A 24,342-nucleotide genomic window follows, 5' to 3' on the forward strand; every position below is an offset into this window, starting at 1 on the left:
AAGAAGCAAAGCTTCTATACCCAGCAAAAGTGGGAACTTTATACAAATTGTTAACGCCACGAACAATGGGATCAACACTACCTCAGTCACAGAGCAGACTCTCAAACGCATGCCTTTCATGCAGGGCACAGCGCACTGTCATGTGCTGACATTAGTACTAGGGGACAGGCCTGTTTTCAAGCTTGCATCGCTTTTGCAATGGACAGGACCAAACCAACACAGCCGTACTGGAAAAAGCTCTGTACAAAGAAGCCGCCTGTGTCCAAAGCTAGACCTTTTGGGAAAGGATTTGAGAAGTGCGGGTTTTTAATTGCTTTAAAACACAGGCAGATTTTTTTTTTTAAATGTTTTAATTCTCAGCAACAAGTACTGTTAGGTTGACAATCTGCAGCTTTTTGGGGTTTTAGTCTGGAATTTTTTATAACATTTGTTACATACTTGAAACAGTTTATTTAATGAATGTTAGGACTGCAGGGCAATCATAATTTTACATGAGCTTTACAATTGTTGCTCTAACTTTAGAAAATTTAAAATTGGTAATGACCCTACAATTGGAAGTCAGATAATTTTAACACAATTTGAAATTGAAGTGAAATCACTTCAAATACGGACATGATTCTAGGTTGACTATCAAACTAGCAGAAGCAGACAGTACCAAAGTACCAAGACATGCTGCTTTCCTGGTTAAACTATGGCCGATGAACCACTTTTAACCCATCCAAAATGAAGGAGCTGTACCACAATGGAAAATCTATCAGCAGATACCTGGTTCAGCCAATATTTTCCACAAGAAATGCTGACTCCTTCAAAGACCCTCCAGCATGCTAACTCAGTGCTATGGCAGCTTGGTCTCCAGTGTGGTTAGAATTCCACTGCTAATGTGGGAAAATAATTAAAACAACAATCCCATTGCCTTGTACGCGATGCCTATTTCAAAAATCCCACCCACCCAATCCATCCAAATGGCAAGGGGAGTTTCCTGGGCTACCACATTTAACTGCTCCCGTCAGCACTATCTGAGCTGCCGAGGGGTGTTCTTCAGATCCTGTTTGGGCAACATGACTCATCCTGGTAGACTTGTTCTTCAATCTTGGGGGGGGGGAAGAATTAATACATTTTGGGGTAAATTCTCTCAAAAAGACATTTATTTCCACATTTCGACATGGAAAACATTTAAATGCACTTTTATGGAAAAAGAAATCGTTTTTATATTGTGTGCAACCAGTAACCACTGTTTTACAATAAACAGTGTCCCAAAAAAAGGTGTGGGGATTTACAACATGGTAGCCCATTAACTAAAGAGGACACACAAACTATCTCAGGACCCTCAGAGAAAAATTAAGGCAATAAACGTGGCTTTTAACAAGTGGCTTAAAATTAAATTTTCAAATGTTTACTTTTGGGGTCTGGCATAATGCTTTTTAAAGTTTTACAATAAAGTGTCATCTTCTGAGAAAGTATTCACATTTCCTAGTGACCGACTAGTGACTTTATCTGACTAGCAATCAACAATTTACCAACAGCTCATCCACTTTAGACACAGAAGAGCTAAGTCTAGCATCTTCAGTGTTCGGCTTATTGGGCCAATAGCCTACTCCTAAAGAATTGTATGTGCACTTTATTATCCAGAGAGGGCTTCGCTGGCACCTGAGTTGAGCATAATACACAAGCCAAGAATGTCTAAGATGAAGTTGTTTAAAAGATGTATTTTATCTATCTATACATTTATATCTATACCAGTACACATACACATATACACACACATATACAAAGGACTTCTTTAAAAATGACAAAGATGTGAAAAACTTGACGTTTTGTCAAACACACACCAATGCCATTTTAAACAGTTTCAAGTTATCTAAAGAATTTGAAATTTTATTAACAATTTCAAGAATTTACAGGTTGTTAGATTAATACCCATTTCAATGTGGAAATACACAGGCTTTTAATTTTTTTTGGCAATGAAGTTTGATATACTAGCCTATTTATGAGACCAGTATCTTAACACGACGTTATTGCTGACCTTTAAACAGACACCGGTGGGAAACCGCCAGGCACTCCCGAGCCCCTCCCAGCAGGACTGAATGTGGTTCAGACCGCTGCCTCAACACTAGGCTCTCACTGTGCTGCTCCCAGAAGAACACGCACACAGGACCCTGAGGATAGCTGCATGCCAAGCACTGACAAGAATTTCACAAAACAACTCCAGAAGTGTCTAAGCCTACTAAGGACTCTGGTGTTAGAAGTTCTCTGGATCTTCATGGATGACTCCAAATGACCGGCTTGCCTTCAGAGCCTTAGGAGACACCCAAGATTAAGCAAGCTGTGCAGTCTTAACTTCCCTTTGTGAATAAGCCTAACTGAAATTAGAACACATTTGGTTTTACCCAATTCTCCTCTAGAAGATGAGGGCCTCTTTTATTTGCATACCATTCATATCCATCTTCCAGATCTTATTAGATCTGATGTATGATGAATGTGCAAGATATAAGAGCTGAGAAATGATGCCATGCTTTGATTCAACTTGCAGACAAACACCTGGATCAGTCTTGCTTCCTCTATGCTGTTGACTGGGCCCTCTCACAGGGCATATGGCACACAAAGAAAGTCATTCCTAGGTTTCAAGCTATTGGTAGCTGGGAAGCATTTTCAATTGTAAAATGTCTCTGGAGTACTTATAAAGCAGTACATACTGTGGTTTACACTTGATAGTATTTCCCCAAATAAATTCTGTCAACGGTTATGGTATAGGCTCACCTTAGAGAGAACCTACTAAATTCTAATGTTTTCATTTTGTTCAATCTTTACTAACCATAATACACCCCATTTTTCTTGATATGTAAAACATTTTATAAGTTCAACTGAACTTGAATTCTTTCAATTGCATGTGTACTCACATGCACAATTTACATGTCTGTCATATATTTAAATATTATTTTCTGTAAAACAATTTCAGGATAGGAAATGATATGCTAGCAAATAGAAATCTAGCATTTAAACTGTTCCTTAAGTTCTTCTAAGCAAAGTGCATTTATAATATAAACACATTATATATGAAGCTAAAAACTCAATCTCACACCAGAGATTTCAAATATCCAAGTCAGTCCAGATGAGTCACAGAGAAAAGTGCTAACAGAGTAAATCTGGAACGAGTTCATGGGGGCTGGGCAGGGAGTCGTCGAAGCGAAACCTCTTAGAAACCATGGTGCCGTCCTCAGGGATGTTCTCCTTGTCTTCCCGGTCTCCACAGCTTCCATTACAGGAGGACTTGGGGGCCTTATCTTCAGAGGACCTGAGGGTATGATCCTGAATTTGAGAGGAACCTGAAGTTTCCTCAGGATGAAACAAGCTTCCAAAGTCCCACTGTTGAAGCCAAGAATGAGAAAGGCAGGATTCTGCTGTTGGTCGGTTCCTTTGGCAGAAAGCAGAAAGGGAAAGATGAGACTCAAAGCAAGCTGAGGACATCTTCCAACTACATTTTAAAATGAACACGAAGATAAGCACACATCATACAGTGCAAATGGTATGGTAGATACACCTGTTATTAAATGCTTAGAAAAATACCAGGGGCTATTTTAAATGCCTCCAATAGATTATTTAATAATCACAAGAAACCTAAGAAATGGGTACCATTATTGGCACTTAACAGTGTCATTGGAGGAACATTTGCATTTGATGCAAATTTTCCCAAGCTATCAGTGTCACATGTGATGTCTGGATAGTGAATATGTCCCAAAAGGCCCTGTGTTAAAGTTGTAGCCACCAGCCTGTGGCATGTTGGAAGGTGCAGAAGCTTTAGGAAATAGGCTTTACTGAGGGCAGGTGGAGCTAGGTCACATTAACTCCTGGAGGAGCACTCATTGCTTTCTTTGCCCACCTGAGCATAAACCGTTTAACTTTCAGTAAATAACACCAGTTTATTGCAAGGAGTTCACAAATAAAACCATCCTGCAGCTAGATTAAGTAGCCACTCAAACAACTGTCCAGTCACAAACTACACATCTCAGTGAACTTCTGCATAGTTAGAATGACATTCTCAAGACATGAAGCTTAGGATTTTACATTTTCACTGTCAGCTACATTTTTACACACTTATCTACCACCATCAACACACACACACACAGACAAAAGAAAAAAAAAAACTGTGACAGAGTTTAAATTAGACAAACAATTAGCTTTATATCCTCCTTCATGACTCGTGTGTCCTTTGGCCTGCGGTCCATCCTTCCTCATCACCTATTATTACCCTGTCTTGGTCTCCTTTGTAAATGAAACATTATATCTACACCTTGAGCTGTTTCCATATATACATGTATATTTACATGTCTAAGATCCACATATGAAGGAAACATTTTTTTTTAAATTCTAATTTGAGGCACCTCATGCTTAATATGATAGTTTTCAAGTTCACCCCTTTTCCTGTAAATTTCATGATTTTTCTTTACAACTGAGTAATATTTCATTTTGGATATGTACTGCATTTCCCTTCCCTATTTATCTATTATGAACATCTAGCTTGCTGCTGTTTCCTTGTTATCATAAATAAAGCACCAATAATCACGGATGTACAATTATCTCTTTGGTAGAATATAGAGTTCCTCTGGGTCTATGTGCACTTGTAAAATATCTGGGTCATATAATAATTTATTTTGAATTTTAGGAAGCCTACAAGTTGATTCCATAATGACTGTTTTCATTTGCACTCTCACACTCAGGGAATATGTATTCCTCTTTCCTCACATCCTTTCCAACATCCTTTAAGTTTCTTGATGACAGCTACTCTGATTGGGTGAGGTGGTAACTCAAAGTAGATAATACATTCTAACTATCCTTCTACAATACCGATTAAAAATATTTTATTTATTTATTATGCTCCCATTCTGGTATACCATAATCTATTTAACCAGACACATATTGGTGCTTCCAAAATCTAGATGTTACAAGCAATGACCTGATCAACACTGAGGAAGCATTCTAGATGCTTTCTAGAATGTACTTATTTCCTTCATAGTATGAAATTTTAAACAAGGTTTTCGGTGCCCCCAATTACCTCTAACTTGCAATAATACTAGTATCTTCTACAAGACTATAAAAAATATTTGTTCTTAGACCTTTCTTCTCTAATCTTTGTTATACATACTAGTTTTCAATGCTAAAGAGCAAATACCATGGCCTCACACACAAGAGGACAAATCTACCATTTAGCTACACCCTCAGCCATGAATTTATATTTGCATAAGGTAAAACAACATAAGAACTTTCTATAAATCTCTTCTTGGAAGCACAACTTGGAGAAAACATTAGTCAGTGACATGATTGCTTGCCACTGACTAGATATCATTTTTGCCACTGATTTTAGATATCCTTTATTACACAAAAAATCCACTTGCTTTATTTTCAGATCCCTTCAATTTGAAAAGCCTTTGGAGGAATAAACCAGTAATTGATGTTCTATATCAGTTATGCTCTAAACATTAACTGTTAAAGTTTGAAAAGATAGCTTCAATGATAATTTATCTAATATTTTGAATCTTAAGATTGCTTTCTGGGCTAGAGAGAGCTTAGAGGTTAAGAGCACTGACTGTTCTTCCAAAGGTCCTGAGTTCAATTCCTGAGTAACTGCATGGTGGCTCACAACCATCTATAACAAGATCTGGTGCTTTCTGGTATGCAGGCACACATGCAAGCAGAATACAGCATAAATAATAAATGAAAAAATAAATAAATAAATAGATTACTTTCTGTTATTCAAAAGAAGGGGAAACCTATAAGCTCAAAGTTACACAGGAATTGTTGGCAGGCAGATATTTCCTCTTTTTGTTGTTTTTGTGTATAGTCTTTTTATAATTAATACTCATTTCAGAATATTTAAAATAAAAGCAAAGACTAAGAAAACAAATGACTTATAAACAGAAAACACAATATTACTCTTTATATAAAATAGGTATACATGTTCAAAGAGCTGTTGAGATTCAAACTATAAATAAACAAACTGAGGCCTCCAAGAGATTCACTGCCCTGAATAGAAGTCTGGAAGGTGAGGCCATGGCCCCAAGCTATAGCTCTAGGATACAAGCCTCCTTCAAGAAGAGTTGGGCCTCTCCTTGCCTCCAAGCAGCCAGTGATCAAGTGTCTGGAGGTAGGTCAAGTCTTTTTTCAGTAAATACCATGATGCATTGCATTTTTATTTATAGCACATGCCAGAGTGAAAGATACTCCATAGCTCATAGCTTTCTTTAAGCAATCAAAATTTAAACATTCATATATATATGATGAGCCCATACATGAGCACACATTTAATCCTTTAAGATTTGGCAATCATTAACTCATGCCTGTTGTGTAACAGACTTCTTTAACTAAAAATCATTCACATTGAAGTCCCATCATAGTAAGCCAAAGATTAGCAGCTGGTTGAGAAAATATTACCTCAAATATCATCTTCATTCTAAACTTCTGTTGTGTTTTTTGCTTAAGAGTTAGATTTGTTATTTAATGGTTTTTCACATCAACTCTCACTACACTTTGCCAATTTGTAATGGCAAATTGACTTTTTTTCAAATAGTCTATTTTTTTGAAATTACTTTAAAAATTTTTTTATATTAATTATAGTTTATTCACTTTGTATCCCAGCTGTAGTCCCCCTCCCTCATTCCCTCTCAATCCCACCCTCCCTTCCTCATCCCCTCTCATGGCCCTCCCCCAGTCTACTGATAGGAGAGGTCCTCCTCCCCTTCCATCTGACCCTAGCCTATCAGGTCTCATCAGGCTGCACTCTCTTCCTCTATGGCCTGGTAAGGCTGCTCCCCCATCAGGGGGAGGTGATCAAAGAGGCAGCCACAGAGTTCATGTCAGAGACAGTCCCTGTTCCCCTTAGTAAGGAACCCACTTGGAGACTGAGCTGCCTTGGAGGTTCTAGGTTATCTTCATGCATGGTCCTTGGTTTTAGTATCAGTCTCAGAAAGGACCCCTGGGCCCAGATTTCTTGCTTTCCTTGTGGAGCTTCTGTCCCCTCCAGGTCTTTCTATCACCCCTTCTTTCATAAGATTCCCTGCACTCTGCCCAAACTTTCGCTATGAGTCTCAGTACCTGCTTTGATACACTGCTAGGGAGAGCCTTTCAGAGGCCCTCTGTGGTAGGCTCCTGTCCTGTTCCCTGTTTTCTCCCTTTTCTGATGTCTATCCCATTTGCCTTTCTGAGTGAGGATTGATCATCTTGCCCAGGGTTCTCCTTCTTGCTTAGCTTCTTTACGTACAGATTTTAGTATGTTTATCCTCTATTATATGTCTAATATCCACTTACAAGTGAGTATATACCATATGTGTCTTTCTGCTTCTGGGATACTTCACTCAGGATGATCTTTTCTAGATACCACCATTTGCCTGCAAATTTCATGATTTCCTTGTTTTTAATTGCTGAGTAGTATTCCATTGTGTATTTATATAACTTTAGAATGTACCTTTCTTGTGATTTTAATGTAATTATATTTTACTAGCAATTTTAATTTTACAATACAATTTCACTGAAATAATTTTATACATGCAATAATGCAGTTTTTATTACTGAGGTCTCTTACCCACCCTTCCCCTTAGGCCATCCTCTTTCGCAGTAGTTCCCTTCAACTTTCAGGTCATTATCCCTAGTAGTTTCCAAATGTGGGATATAATACATACATTAATTGCATTTTTGTGCAGAATATATCTTTTATAGGCACATGCAATTAGTTCTGTAACAGCAATTAATTAATGTCATTACTTACTCTGGATTCTTTACTAGAAGGCTCTGAATGAAGTCTGTGGCCAGTTGTGAAACTGATGAAAAAGTTTCTTCTGAATAATCCACGTTAACTTGAGAAATGTTCAGATATGTTTCCTGATTATCTTCTCCTACAAATGGTGATGTATGAGTTAACAACATATACGCTATTATGCCAATATTCCTGAAAAACAAATAAGGGAGAAAGAACTTAAAATGCACAATAATTTAACAATATTTATAGACAATATAATTAGTAGTCCAAAAATTCCTATCCTCAAATCTGGCACAGTTTAAAAAAAAAAAAAAAACTTAAGCTGCTTCTAGAGATTGCTGTGCCATTAAAAACTGAAATAGCTGTGGTACTTCCATTTGCCTCAAAAAGAGAACAGGATGTCCATATATATATGTTACATGTAACATCAATATAATCTGCTGAAAACATCACTTCCTCTACAGACTATGCAACCTTCACTGAAGACTCTTGTTGGTCTGCCCAATGGCAATAATGCCCTGAGTGATGTAACCAGGACTCTGTGAAAACTCAAGTCTGCAAGTCAGGAAAAGTACAAAGCTGGATGGGCAAAATTTCTCAGAACTGCAAATATGTTATGGACAAGCTCATTAGGAGCCAGAACAACTGAGCAAAGCATACTTTACTGTGGACTTGGCCATCAGACCTTTTGTATTGTTGCAAACCCATTAATTTCAAAGAACCAGGGCAATAAGGCTAAACTCTTCACTTGGTCTACAGAGTCAGTTGATCTGTGGTCACAATAGAAGTTCCAGTGCCAATCCTCGTACTGCTTACTGTGAGGGTCTCTCTGAGAAAGCTGCAAACCCCACAATTCCCTAGAGGTGAACCCTTATAACCCTGAGTCTGTGTGTGTCTCTGACCCCATTCTACTCAGCAAATGCTTAATGCTTCTAGACTCGCAGTGCTAGGCAGAGCATTGCGCTTTGACTGAGGCATCATCCTGGCTTCTTGAGCATTGACTACACAGTGTGTGTCAGACATAGGCTGGCTCATTCTTACTCAACTGAGGTGATCAATGAGAGGGAGTTTCCATTTCTGTGCCTCTGGCTCAAGAGCTTACTGAAAAAGACAGGTAGATAAAAATTCTTCAATGATACCTTTTAAATAAAATCTTTTAAAGAAAGCCTTATTTTTAGTATTAAAACTGTATTTTAATATATATTTTTCAATTTTGAAAGGTGATACTTAGATTACAATAGACTCTTACCACATATCTGTTGCTGTGGTAATGGGATCATAGTTGAGAATTTCTGGAGCTGAAAGAGAAAATTAAATTAAGACCCAACATTGGTAAACTTTAAAACTAATAATCACCTTGCGTTAAATTAGAACTTGATTTGCTTATGGAAGGCAGAGTAATAGGAACTCAATAGGAATTTAGTGAATTTTAATTATTTTGAGATTAGACACTAAGACATATATAATATTTGAAAATCATATGAAGAAACGGGCATTGGGCCAAGTCCCTACTGTCCTAGAGGAGCTCGGCAGTTCTCACGTGGGAGAGCAGTGCATTCAAGCTGACCTCGGAAAAAGCAGTATGAAGGAGTGAAATGGTAGGAGCCACAATATTTACAACCGTAGTTTAACTGCTTTGTTATTAATATATATTATTTTGTTGGCTTCATGTAAGTTTATCTTTTCAGGGTAAAATGGATCATGTTCTTATTACATTGTAAGGAAAAAAAAGGTTTCTCTTAAATGCCAAGATTCTCAAACAGATTAAATATTCTTAAATTATCAAAAACCTAACTCCCTAAGCAATTTCTACCTGTGTCTTTCCTTGTCCCCATATAATGGAAAGTAAATTATCTGTACCTCCTGAACCCTGCAGTGAAATTCTGGATAGTATTTACAATTGAGAATGGACTGTTTCTCAATGGGCTTTTATAATCTCTTCAAAAAACAGTGTCTCAACTCTAGCATTTTCATGATTAACACCTTTGAATTATATATGCTTTCAGTGTCACCAAACTATTTACGACCTTTCTGCATCCTTCTGGCAGCTCTGTCATTACTAACTACAACTACGTCGTCTAGGATACTACAGGCCACGTGAGCATTCAACAGTGAGCTCTGCTCTTCCGGGCGATAACTGTCTCGCCCATGGGACCTCCTCTGCTTAGCTTTATCTTTCCAACAGAAGGTCCATTTGAACAATAACAAAAAGATAAAAAATTACAGCATATATGCTGTTTTACATATCTCAAAAATCTTTTGTATGCACAATCAAATTTATTGACTTAGTACATTATTCTAGATTGCCTCGTTATCTTGGGTACCCTTTCACCCAGAATCCTCTCTTCACAGCCCTATTAAAAACCCTCACATTTGAAGACAACAGCAACAGTGAATGGCACCTGCAAAACCAAAGACTGCATTGCACACAGCTTCAGGGCCAGGACTAGACAGGAGCAGAAATGACAGCTACATGTTCAGCTGGTCTCAGAGGCTCTCGGACCAATTGGGTCTGTCTCTTGCCTATTTCCTACTGATTTCCCTTTTAAGCTTTTCTTTTCTCCTTACATAGAATGCTAGTATAAACACGCACTGTACTTTTACACGCAGCCAATATCCTGTGAGTTGTTCCAAATGCTTACATATCTCTATATTCACTATAAGTCATCTAATGAGTCATAACTAAATTTGAATGCATTCAACTTTCTGAATAAAATGAATCCTGGTATTGTTTTTTTGGTGCTAAGCAAGCACTCCACCACATGAGCTACAACTCCATCATAAGATATACTTTTAAAGATGTATCTTTATAAATTTTAAAATGTATAAAAAAATGGAATTCTTACCTAAGTACTCAGGTGTTCCCATGATTTCCCGAAGCTCACATGCATTCCCAATTTTTCGAGACATTCCAAAGTCTACAATTTTTATGTCCCCAAGTGGGTAAATGCTGCTCAACAGTATGTTCTGTGGCTAAATAAAGCATACAAAATGCTATAAGCAACAGATATCAAAGATGCTCCTAGATAAAGGTAAAGCGAGTGGAACACACTTCTTAGCATACTTCATCCCAACATCTCTGAACTCTCAATTAGAAGGCGTACACATTTCATAATGAAGAAATTAAAAAGCAGTCAAGAATTTTCAGTTTTTAAGATGCTAGATTGATTATGAGTTATGGAACATATTAGTAATAAAAGCAAGAGCACCAAATTTTACCCACAAAAAGTTCAAGTGGCGAACACACACATACCCACACAGATGCACACAGGCACACACACACAGACACAAACCCATGAAGGCCCTGCAGTAGAGATGATGTTCAAGCTAAGTCTTACAGGAAAAGAAGGAACATGTCAGTTAGAAAGCTGCTCTGAGGGACCGAAAGGTAAGCATGAAATCAGCATGCATATCCATGTTCAGAGCAGAAAGTGGTTCTGCACAGCTGGGCCTGACTATCCCAAGGTTTATAGCTTTGTCAGTAAGATGCATGTATCCTCCACTGTCTCCTAGAGCCATATGACTTGACTTCAGGGTTACAGGTGTAGAGACAGTGCCCTATCAGAGCCCATTATAAATGCAGAAGTGCTGCTCAAAGTCTGTGCAAAAAATCCTAGCAGTCACTAAGCTGGGTGACAATGCCATGCTTAATAAAAAATTACAAGAGACTATTACAGGAGACAAATAAACTCTTTTGTCAACTTCATGGTTATGGTATGAAAAGCCAAGTTTACAGGACATCCTGACTTCAAGTACTCTGAGATGCAGTATGATACACCTTGCCTTTATCAGGACAAAAAGTTGCTGATCAGAGAAAAACACCCAGGCACTTGCTCTGCTGCCTCTTTCCCAACCATGTGATTACAGAAGAGACAGTGGGAATGCTAGACAGTAAACGTTTCCTCCTGCTCTACAGGGGAACAAATACAGATGGGGCTTGTTTTATTTTTTTTTGGTTTTGTTTGTTTATTTTGTATTTATAGGAGAAATATCTAAGCAACGTGTATTTCAAAGTATTTACAGAACTTCCAAATGGATTTAAATTGAATCCACAGCTGAAAAAAAAAATTGGAAATCAGAGAAAGGGCTGGGCCATGATAAACAGCGATTTTGAAATTTTATTATGAAAGTGGCAAAGGAACCCAAAGGCCCATGCAGGCAAACTATATAGGCAGAGTAGAATCCATTGTTTTATAAAGATGACAGGTTCCTTCAGACTGTAAGGCATGAGAGCAGTTGTAGAGGAAAGACAAGCATGGACAGACATCGTGACCAGTGTCCATGGTTCTGGGGGCTAGGGTAAGGATTCTGACTAATCTGCTGAGACACAGGCCATGATGCCTTAGAGAAAGATGAGTGAGATATGCAGCAGAGCAATGAGGAGCAGGGTATACCAGACAGGGAACAGCAGCAATCACTTCAAAGGGAGGAGGTGCCAGGAAAGACGATGCAGAGTGGAGGACCGCAGAGCTCCGTGTAAGGGTGACGGAGTTTAAGTGACCTAAATCTTATCGCACATGCAGCCGGTCTGCCAACACAAAGTCAAGTCATGCAGCGCACAGGGCAGAGGGCACCGCCGCAGTCTCAACCAGTCCCTATCACCAGCCCCACGCTGCACCTTCCAAGAGCACAGAAAGAACACAATGTTGTGTCAGTTTAAATCACACCACCATACCTTTAAATCAAGGTGGACAATGTTATTCTGATGTAGATAACAAACTCCTTCAAGTATTTGTTTAATGAGCCTGATAACATCACTTTCAGATATCATTTCAGCCAACTCAGGTAAACACAGGTTGAAAATTTCTCCACCTGCAGCACTGAAAGAAAATTCAAATGGAACCTTTTACAAATCATTTACCGAAAAATAACCTTTAAATACTGTACACCCATTAAGCAGAGGCCACATGGCCACGTACACATCAGTGTGTAAACCACTTCAGTGCCTGCCAACACTAAGACGCATGTTCTGTGTAGGATTCAATATTCTCAAACTTAAATTCCAGGCACCAAAGCTTACACTGTAGCTGTAAGCTGTCACTGATTAATCTGTACATAGCAAGCCATAGAAAGCCATGAAGAGTTGATGCTGGTACCTGGTTTATGACAACACAGGAAAAAACTATCAGCTGGTGAGGAACATGTCTGAAGGTACCAATGACACACACTCCACTTCCCCCTGTCCCCACTCATCCAAAACCTGAAAATTCATGAGAAACTAACACATTGTCTGACTCAAGGCATCATGATAAAGGTGGTCTAGGTGCAGAAATTTCCCATGGCTGGTGCTTTTATATTAGTAAACTACAAATTCAGGCACTGGAAGGCAAGATAGGAAAAAACTGCAATCAAAGAAATAAATGTGTCTTCATGAATACTTAACACACAGGCCACTTCACCTGTGCATCAGTGTTTACCTTCCACACCCTTCCCCAGGGACTCCTGAGGAAGGAGTGGAAGTCCATGGTGTCGGCTGGCAATCCACCTGCACCCCTCCCTCTTTAGTTACACTGTTTACTGTGACTAAAAATCCCACTCAAAAGTAGAGTGGTCTAACTACATTCCTGCAATGGGACCAAGATGAGAAGCAATTATAACACCGTGAACACAATTCTAAGAAAGCAAAGAGACGACACTTAGGTTTTCAGAAACTTGTTTGCTAGGCACTTTACAAGGTACAGAATACACCAGGAGCGGAGAAAATCATAGAGCACGACTGTGAGCAGGGTACTGTGTGTGTGTAGTGGGGGGTGGGGGTGGGTCATAGAAATCAAGTCTGCCCAAGTGTCAGTCTGGTTGCTGCTAAATTAGCTAATATACTGGACTTTCAAAAATCACCTTTAAAATGACATATTTAACAGACAGAGCGTTGTAATTTCCTAACAAGAAAAGGTATTTCTGTCCTACATAACTGCAGAATTACCGTTTGTAAATTATAAGCAAGTTCCCCTTTCAAGCTATTCTATTTCAAGGGCAGCTTTTGCCCCATAGTCAGTAAGTCTATGCCATAATTAATCTTAGTTTGCTAAAAATTGAGCATTATTAAAAATTTCATATCAAGTGTTCATTCAGAAAACATATTCAATTTGGTTAGGTATTTTCCTGAATTACGCGCACATGCTTTTAAAGCACTTAATATGGACAAAGTGTCACTTCATGGAGTGGAAATCAGCAACTGGACGAGTCTCAAAATCTCTCCTCAACTTATAAAAAGAGGTAACAATACCACCTTCTAGAAAAGTAGCCATTTATTTATTCAAACAGTCAAAGAAAGGACTAAAACAGTTACAGAGACATTATAATTGGAACGAAGTATTTTTATGCGAGCTATTTATTTCGATAAAAATAAAAGGTCTTAAAATTATTTAAAAGTTACAAAGTGATTATAGAACTTCAGCTTCATTTATAAAAATAAACAATTTAGCTAAAAATTAGATTAATCGAGGCAAAACAGGAAAATATAAAAACACAACAGAACTATCAGAACTCCTAGCCATATTAATTGCTAAAGAAAGTTTATACATTATTGCAAAGTTAGCAAATGCAGTAACTCATAACACTACTTTTTTTAAATGATTGTGGGGGATTCAGGCATTGTGTATAGTTGGACACACATTTATCCTTTGAGCCAGCAATCAACTTCCAGGAATTTGCCCTGAAGCTCCACCTATGTACAATAGGCTGAATAAAACAACAGGCCATGCAATGGAGTCTCTTGAAAATTAACCATATATGGTTCTGGAGACATGACACAGTGATACAGCATGTGCTTGTAATGAATGAGGTCCTGGGTTCCATTTACACACACACACACACACACACGCACACCAAGCTTTCTTACAAGTCTTTGAGTTCTAAATCATGCAAACCTTTTTTATAGTTGGAAATGATTTTTAAGGAGTTCCTAAAAGTGAAATCCCAATGCTGACTATAAATAAAAGCAAATGGAGCTAACCTAACTCTGTAACTATGATTCTCTGAATACATGCCATAGTGGGCCATACTTCAGTTTAAAGGAATGACAAAAAAGAAAAAAGAGAAAGAAAAAGAAAAAGAGAGATGGAGGGGTACTCCATTGCTTGCTCCCAGGTATGGTATTAGCAGGTTTATGCTGAACTGGCGGATGCCACCCCACTGAAACCAGCGAGTCATGTAGAGGTGGCTGACCAGTTCAGCCATGGAAAAGTCAATGAGACCTTGGTGTGCAGAGCCAGGAAGGCTGCAGACACTGATTTGATCACATCAGAAAGATACAGAATGGAGATTTAGAGCCTACTTGACACATTTTAATCTCCGAAAAATGCAGGACAAATTTGGAATAAAGGAAAAATAATAGAAGAAGCTGATTGGGACCTACTAATTTGATCATAATGGGTTGTTTTAAATTAATTAATTCTATTTAATAGTTTAACAAAACCATGAATACATAGTGATAGTGAAAAGGGAGAAAAAAAAAAGAAACACTTTTATAAGAAGAATGCCAGTTTAATGAATTTATAATGAACCATTTTCTGACTTCCTCTAGGGATGCCAATTCATCAAGTATGTCAATGGTTACTGACATTTCTGGATGGAAATCTGTCAAAGAACAGGGCACTCAGTAGCATCACTCAGATTAGTTAGCTTCCTTTATAATGAAGATCTGGCAGGCTGCCTTACTCATCTTCAAATTTAACAAAACCAATAATAAAACCAGCTGACATTAATGCCACCCAATGTGATGCATCAGGAAACACACATCACCCACACTACTGTCCTTGCCAAACATGTTACACTCTAATGATGGGGATACAGTCAGACAAACCCAGAATACATGACATTTCCTGTGACAAGTGATCATTCACAACCCCCAAAAGTCAATGTCATAAAAAATAAAATGGTCACAGAGACTCTACAACCACATATAACGGTCCCAGCTAACATATGCTGGCTTTGTGTTTGATAATCAGGTTGGTGTGCAGAATACCTTACTCTTCAGAGCAAATCCTGCAGTTCAAAAAAGGAAAACCACGCTCAGTGAAGAAGTCAACATGTCAACTGAGGAATCAAAGTAAAGAAGGTATGTATGCCGATTATACCATTCCAAGTTTTCACAGGCTTGAAATTTTGTAAAGTAGAAATGAGTACATGGGATGGTGTGAAGTGGAAATTTAATTTGCAATGATCAGAGTAAATCCATCCAGTATTTCATTTTAACCATATAAAAAGTATGTCTCCTTATTAAAATAAATCATCTCCAGCCAAACTGTGAGGACTAAGTAAGAATGAATGGCTATTATGACACTGCCACCACAAAGTGACAGAAACGATCAAGCCCCAATCCTACCAATAAATTCTAGTTTTAGTCACTTTAAAAAATTAAATATGCTAATCTACTCAAACACTTGTTGAGGGCTGGTTATATTTCAGTCAGAGGCAGTGAGATCAACATCAGGTTTACTAATTCATTGGGTAGGGTACCATTTTGAGTTTGAACACAATCTACACATAAAATATATCATGTTTCCAAGGAATTTTGTTGTAGTTCTCCAGATGAACTCCAAACAGGATTTTGTTAACACAGTCAGCGTCCTGTATTCATCACCACACCTAATACTTCCTTACCTGTTCCTAATGTTAGCTACTTTCCCCATGGTTTATAGGAAATTAGAGGAAAGGCAGCTGAAGAACCTTTGACAAAAATGAAAAATGGAATGGCATTGGTAGTGTCCTGATCTTTCCTGCTATTCTAACTCTGCAGCTTCTGTAACACATTTTCATGGCATCTTGTTCTGAGAAATGTATATACTACTCATTGTTCAGTAAACTACATGTCAGTTTAACTTGTTAAAAATCAGCGCTTTCATTCAAACTAGTTTTAGTCAAATCTATTTCCATGAGGACCAAGTTCTGTCCACCAAGCACATCTGGTGGCCCACCCACAATCCTAATGCATAGGAGGAAGGGACAGGGAATCCAACAACCCAACAAGCCAGCAAGACTGGCAGAAAGAGCTGGCTCCAGGGTCAGTGAAAGACCCAGACTCAATATATAAAGACCCAGACTCAATATGTAAAGTGCAGATCAATTGAGAAGACACCTAAAATCTCTCTCTGGCTTCCACATACTATGCATTACACACACACCACATGTAAACACATACATCACACATACTCCATATACACACATGTACAAATAAAATAAAATAGGACAAATACACTTAAATTCAAAGGGCAATGTATTGTGTACACTGGCTGGTAAAAAGAATTACCACAGTTTGTAGCACTATTTTCTTTTAAATAGTAATTATCTTTTTGAGTTTGTGCTAAACTGGATTTACTTACGAAAACCTATCTAAACCAGAGGTGAACTCAGTATTAATTAACTAATCTCTTTCAGATGTTGCCATCTTAAAACACTTGTACCTGTATCAGATGTGATCTATGGGTTAGCAAGCCCATATACGCATACCACTTCACCAATTACTGAGTATTTTAACGTTTTCAATTTTTTCACTAACAAGAGATACTTTTTTCTCTCTTGGCTGTTGCTGATGTTGCTTTTTACATCATATGTACTATAAATGTCTGAACAATGCAGCACTCATCTTTCTGCAAGCCTCTTCTTGAATCATTTCCTTGGACACGTTTTATCAAAACAGATTAGCAAAACATAAAAATGACTTCAATTTTATTTGTCATTAGATTATTTCTAGAAGAAAACCTCAATATATGTACTATTAATATGAAATTAAATTCTTGTAACTATATTCCCAAACTGTTGTGTTATTTTCTGTTTATTACCTGCTGTTAATTAGTTTTGGTGTATATGTGTGAGGCTATACATTTAGTATTGTCAAAATGTTTGATTGTAAACTATGCCTAATATTTTGTCAACCGGCATCTTTATAACTGTTGTCATACTGCTATTATCTTTGACATTTCACACCATATTGCACCAGTTAAAATAAACACCTTAAACATATGGAAGCACATACTTACTATTCTAACACCAGAATGATTTCGGTTGCATTTTCGTAGACCTCATGCAGATTGATCACATGGGGACATGTCCTGGCCAGCTCCAGTACGGCTATCTCATGCACGATCTCTGCCCGGCAATCCTGCCCTCTTCTCCTCTTCTTCAGGAATTTGGCAGCATACTCCTGTCCAGTCAATTTTGATATACACTGTCTAACCACAGCAAACTTTCCTCTACAGAGAAAGAAAAGGCCAATTTTATACCACCAACTTAAAGTGAACTCTTTCATATACCTGTGGCATTAGGAAATTTTCTTTTCTCTACAAGCTGATTCAAATACCATATGCTCTTTTATAAAGTCTAAAATACTACCACATAAAACATAGATGACTATCATAGCAGGATAGACTATTTTTACTATCAGTAAAACAGATAAACTGTTTTTGCTATTGGTATAATATATTTTCAGTGTATCTGATAATTTCATGTGCCTACCAACTCTATGCCTTTAAAAATTACCTAGGGGATACAGATTCTATGGAGGGTATTCAAATGCATTTTATGATCAACTAAGAAATTAAGGATGATCACCAGTTTAGTATCTCATGTTTATCGTTTTAGGAAAGTATATGTGCTTTTATCTCCTTAATAAAAGTACTTAGCATCTTACCCAATCCTAAAAGCAAAAGGATTATTTCTCCTGGTATATGCATGTATTATTATTATTACATTATTATTATTATATTATAGATATTATTATTATGTATACATATTATTATGTACTATTATTTTACAAAGTGTAAAGCTATTTTTAAACAAGGATTATTTATTATTTATTTATTATTATTTATTATTATTAAGAACTAAAGAAATCATTAATTTGCATACTTCAAAAGTGCAAATTCCTTAAATAGGAATGTTTACATTCAATTCCAGAGGGTCTTCAGATTGAAACCTATCATAAACCTTCTAGGCTTTAGTCTAAAAAAAAAAATCCCAATTTAATAACTAAGAAAGAATAAGTCACACTGTAGTTTCTGCTACTAGAAAACTGTGGTATTTTAACTCCACTGCTCCACTTACTCTCAGAACTATACTTCTAACACAGATGGTCAACTGACAGCAGGTTAACCATGTTTACAATGTGTGGGGTTAGGAGAATAAATTGCTTAACTGGATTGTCACTTCCAATAACCAGAATGACAGATTCCTCTTCATTAGTTCCCAACCACCTCAAAATCAGTGTCAATAATATGAAATAAAGTATACAAACTACACTGAAGCCTGCACTTATTAAAAGACACCTCAACTAAATATGCTGCATGTACAAACCTGATCCTTTCCTATCAGGTGCCAAGAACTTCTAACTTTCTTGTCTCACAATTATGGAATAATTTCTCCCCTTAAAATGGATTTATTTATTAAGTTTAACATCTATCAATTCTTATTCAGATATAGAACAAAAACTTCTCTAAAACAGAAAGAGGATTTGGGGTTTTAGAAAAAAACCTCACCCTGTAAAATTTAGGAAAGAAGCTAGTAAGCAAAGGATATTACATATCTGAAAGACATACTGTGTAGAGTAGGGATGATATCACTGCACTCCAGTTATCTGACAGTGTCTGTGAATTAGATTGCTTTGAAAACAAGCAGCAAGATTAACAAGTTTCATATGTTTTTACCTCACTGTTTCAGGCCTTCCTAAGACTTTCTTAAACTTCTCTTATACTCGTGAATCCAGGGCAAAGTTGACCAACATCATGGGTGATGGTTCTCCTGACAGTGTTCACTGCTAAGGAAAAGCTCTATGACGACAGCAAACATATCTGATGTACTTAGTCGAGTCTGTAAAATCTGTATTTAGCTAGCTGACACAACAGCGCCTGAAGTGTTTCTGGGCCAGCACCTGAGTCTACACAACTACTGTAATACACACACTGTGTTATGTTCTTCAGTCCACATGTGCTCTTTTTCTTGTTTGTTTTCGTTTGTCTGTTTTTTGTGACAGGGTTTCTCTGTGTAGCCCTGCCCATCCAGGACCAAGCTGGCCTCTAACACAGCCTTCTGCAGCCGCCTTCTGCTTCCAGAGTGCTGGGACTAAAGGCATGTACCACCACCCTACCCTGGCCCACATTTGCATTTTTAAAAATTTGAGATGTCAATAAAGTTACATCAATATATTTACACATAATTATATATGCTATATTCCTATGAATACTGTGAAACAAGACAAATATTATCAGAGACTTTAAGGGGGGAAAAAGTATCTGTTTTATATTCTTTTTTTATTATTTAACTTTTATTAATTATACTTTATTCCTTTTGTATGCCCCCATAAGCCCTTCCCTCCTCCCCTCCCGGTCCCACCTTTCCCCCCCCCTTTCTGCATGCATGCCTCTACCCAAGTCCACTGATAGGGGAGGTCCTCCTCTCCTTCTTTCTGATCTTTTTTTTTTTTTGAAGTCTAACAATAACCTTCAGTATATGTTCCTGTACCAAATTTAAGAGAAATAGCCAAGAAACCTTAAAATCTTAAAATGATTAATAATAATCAGCAACATCCACCGTCAAAGGGCAAGGCTGACTAGGTTTCCCAGCAGTGAAAAGTCTAACCGTTACCCTCTGCATGCTAGAACACACAATGAAATATGAAGAGATGGGGAGGGAAGCCACAAAGGAAGCTGACGTTTATTTCTGAATCTGCCTCTCCCTTCTAACCACAGGCCTAGGAAACTCTGCCCCGGCTGGGGGAGGGGTGGAAAAAAACTTACCCAACATGTTAAAAAACAGGAACAATGCAGTTTTTGAGAAGAGTGAAAAATGAACTTAGACTTACATTATCTATTTTCTTTTGTGGTGCGAAAGGGAAATATGTTCTCAAACACTGACATTTTAAAATTAATTTTAAACCCAGCTGATATAGAAAGACAGCTTGTAAGTTTTCCACAGGCTAGAATTATGCTTCTAAATTATAAATTATGCAAGCCTCCCAGAGAAAAAAGGATCAGAACCTTAGGCCTGCACCCTAAGACTGGTTACAAGCTTGACAGGACTTTAAAGTGCATGGAAGATTTTAAAAATAAGATTTTTAATTGCCAACATTGAAAATTAAATGCACCAATAGTTACCATGTGAGTCATTAGCCCAAAGCAATTCAAAGATGCGATTAAGTCTCTTCCATGAAGACATCCAACACTGGGACATACACAATCTGACTGTTTTAATGAGACCCTATGATAAGCTTTTGCTTTAAAACGTTTAAAAGCAAACTAACTACAGTCCATGCTGGTTCCTTGTGACATCACCTCACCCATAGATAATTTAAAGCTAACAGTCAAGTCCTCTACAAAGTTAAGGAAGAAAGCCATCTTTAGCTTCCATACCTATTATTTTTTAGTTAATCTACTAAAGTTACGCATCCAATTACTGACCTTGAAGAACAGGTAAGAATGCTTACGTCTTTGTCTAAGTATCTGTTCAGAGCAGTTGCCAAATGTTTTACAATAAAGGCAACTTGAACACATTTACTCTATCATCTCAACTAAGAAAAAAAAAAAGAATACTACACAGCTAAGAACATCTCACAAATTTTGATCCAGAGCAAAGGTAACTCAAGTAAGTAGCTTGGCCAGAATAATATGATGGTACAAGACACAAATTGGGCACCCCTAGTGGTGAAAATGGATAGAAGAAAGGAAGAAGAAAAGGAGAGAGGGGAACAAGTACTGAAGGAGGCGAAAGAGCATCTAATGGGATACTGGGCGTCTTCAGCAGTCTGCTTATCACCTAAAAAATAAGCTATGAACAAAATGTTGTGTCTAATACAAAGCCTCTTGTTTTACAGGAACAATCAAAAGCAGAAGGTGGTCCAAAAGAGACCATGGAAGGCCGTCTACATACTGATCACACGATAAACACTTAAGGACTCTAGTTCTGTTCAGCTTTGTTTAACTGTTTTAAAGACTATCACCTAAGTGTATATTACAGCTACCAAAAGAAAGCCATGTCTATCTATCATGTAGAGATTAGCAGAGTGGAAAGTGAAATATTCTATGTCTGTAAAATGGTTCATCTTTATGTTATGAAAAAAGGCTGTGTGAAACACCTAAAGAACGAGGAAAGGCCAGGACTTGCCTCTACCTTATACATAAAAGACACAAACAAAGAATTCATTTTCATAGTCTAGCCAATTTGAGATCCCATGCTGAAGATCTTCAGGTAAAAATTAAACATAAAGTTGTTTGTTTTGTTCATCCATCAATAAAAACACGATATAAACCAAAAGTGAAAACATTTACCTCCACACATACAAAAAACTATATAACTATTATCTTCTAACCCTTCATAACCACATTTAGTTAGAAAAAAGACACATATCAGATAAATAACTTGGCATAGCTTTTCTAAGTCTCATACATTTAAAAAATTACTGTACTACTAAACATTAACAGCAAGCTTAGCCATAAGAAATGTAATTTGGTTAAGCCAAGGCAGATTTTATACAGGCTTCTACTTATATAAAACACCAATTCTTTGTGATATCAGACATGAGTTTAATATTTATGAGTACACATGTGTGGAATAAAGAAGCATTTCTCTATTTCTCTTTTAGACAGGCACAGTAGCTAGAAATAAAAAAGAATGTATTAAATGAAAACATTTAATACTGTACTAAGCACCTTATAAATATTAAGTAATTTAACCTTACAAAATCCTAATAAATTAAATGCAATTATTCTCATCTCCTTTTCAGATGACACTGGCACTAGGAAGTATTATAATCTAAACGAAGTCACACACACAATCAACAGCAGAGCGCAGGTGGGCACGTGGCAGCCTGATCCGTCCCTTCCCATTCACAGATGCAGACGCAGATGCAGAAAGAAAAAGAGATCTGAAGCTGCGAGGGATGTTTGGTATGAACTCCTCCACAGAACTGATTTTCTGCTCGGTTAAGAAAGCAGAGATGATGGCTTTTCTTGCTAATTACTGATAATGGTTCCAAGTGTTTTATAACACAAATAAGAAATCTGAATCTAGACAGTACTCACATCAAAGTTTCCTTACCTCCCGAGTTCTTTCGATGTAAGTGTATAGAAATTATTAAAATTCTCCATCTTTATTGGCGTTTGAGGGGTTGTAGTTAGCAAGCCTGAGACACTCCGGCAATCGAACCTTCTCCGAGACATGTTGATGACTGCTAGACTGCTTCTCTAGGCACTTCACCTAGTTAAAAGAGACAGGAAGAGAAAGGATGTAACTTAAATGTAACTGAGAAAAAAAAGACATTATCTCTGGCTGGCAGGATGTGCATTACATTACACAACTCCAAATATAGTATTAGATTGAACAACACAGACACTGCCTATTTCAGGAGCTTCTTCTATTCACATGAACAGAATGGTAGAAGCACATACAAACACTGGCACCTCTCCTCTATGCACCGACTTCATTTCAATGAGACTGCTATAAAAACAGCAAAAAATACTTGATAAAAGTGGAATGAGGTATCATTTTTATTTGATTATGATTTATCATTCTTTAAGGTACAGCCTTACAGACGCTGGAATTTAATATACGAATGTAATGACTTTGTTTCAACTTCATATGACCAAAGAATGTTGGTAGCAAATTCAGATTTTTTGAGTTTTATTACTGTCCTGTGAAAGACAAGAAATAGAACTTGCTCACTGATTAGCTACTTTCCAAAACTAAATCCAGAAACTCCCCCAGACCTTAGGAGTTCTTCCCTTGGCAGAACCCAGTGCTGAGCATGTCATCTGTGAAAACTAATCATTTTGCTGGGTCAGTGACTCATCATAAATAAAACTCAGAGTCAAATCCATATCTGAAGTTCATACTGTCTGCAACTTTTGGTACTTTATGAAACCAGTTTTAATATAAAATTACTATTTCATTTTAACCAAGTTTGTGTAATTATGGTGGACTCTCTGCCACATCTGCCTAAGGAAAGATCAAGAATTATTCTGCTAGGACTCTCCAATAAAAACTCTCTGGACTGTTTCCATTGCCACATCCCCCTCCCCACTTCCTGCTTAAGAGCAACTGTGTTTGTTGTTTGTTTTTTGCTACATACAAATGCCAACTACTATCTTCTACTTGGCAAACAGGCAGTGTGATTGGAGTACGGCTTTTCTGTTCCTATTTTGTTTGATTTTCAAATCTGTAAATCATCTCTCTCTAACCGTTGGCTCTGGGGGAAAAATAGCTGGGGATACATCTCTAGGAGTCTAAGAATACCAATGCTGGGGGAAAACTGTGCTGAAATGCTGCTGGGTCTGAATTCCATTTACTCTTCAGTACAGCTATGAGGCCATACACATAGTTTTAAGTTCCCCATTGGATCAGTCTGGTTTTTGTTACTATATTGAAATTCCCAAGGCAGGCTATTAATAAAGAAAAATGTGCTTATTTTAGCTTACAGTTCTGGAGTACAAGGCATAGGAGCCTCAAATGATGCTGGCCTTCTTGCTGAAGAGTCCAGAGACGTCACAGTGCAAGGGATAAGAAGTGTGCACATGTCTGGTTTCTTTCCCTGCTTTCAGAAAGCCACCAGCACACTTCATCACCACACCACGGGGGCTCCAACGTAAGGACCTTATCTAATCCTAATC

The 24,342-nt window shown here is 37.5% G+C and overlaps 1 protein-coding gene across 1 annotated transcript in view; it reads right to left on the reverse strand.

Annotated features, from left to right (window-relative positions):
• Positions 1-1,123: 1,123 nt before the first annotated feature.
• The window catches only part of Stk17b (serine/threonine kinase 17b), a 29,865-nt gene continuing 6,646 nt past the window's right edge, over positions 1,124-24,342 (reverse strand). The window contains exons 2-8 of the mRNA XM_021661833.2: positions 22,775-22,933; positions 17,728-17,940; positions 12,423-12,567; positions 10,594-10,720; positions 8,997-9,045; positions 7,757-7,936; positions 1,124-3,412 (exon numbers count right to left, since the gene is read on the reverse strand). Coding sequence (XP_021517508.1) covers positions 3,130-3,412; positions 7,757-7,936; positions 8,997-9,045; positions 10,594-10,720; positions 12,423-12,567; positions 17,728-17,940; positions 22,775-22,896 — 1,119 coding nt within the window. The 5' untranslated portion in view covers positions 22,897-22,933 and the 3' untranslated portion in view covers positions 1,124-3,129. The remainder of the gene's footprint in view (positions 3,413-7,756; positions 7,937-8,996; positions 9,046-10,593; positions 10,721-12,422; positions 12,568-17,727; positions 17,941-22,774; positions 22,934-24,342) is intronic.

Source organism: Meriones unguiculatus, chromosome 15 (genome assembly GCF_030254825.1).
Source record: "Meriones unguiculatus strain TT.TT164.6M chromosome 15, Bangor_MerUng_6.1, whole genome shotgun sequence".
Classification (NCBI taxonomy): Eukaryota; Metazoa; Chordata; class Mammalia; order Rodentia; family Muridae; genus Meriones; species Meriones unguiculatus.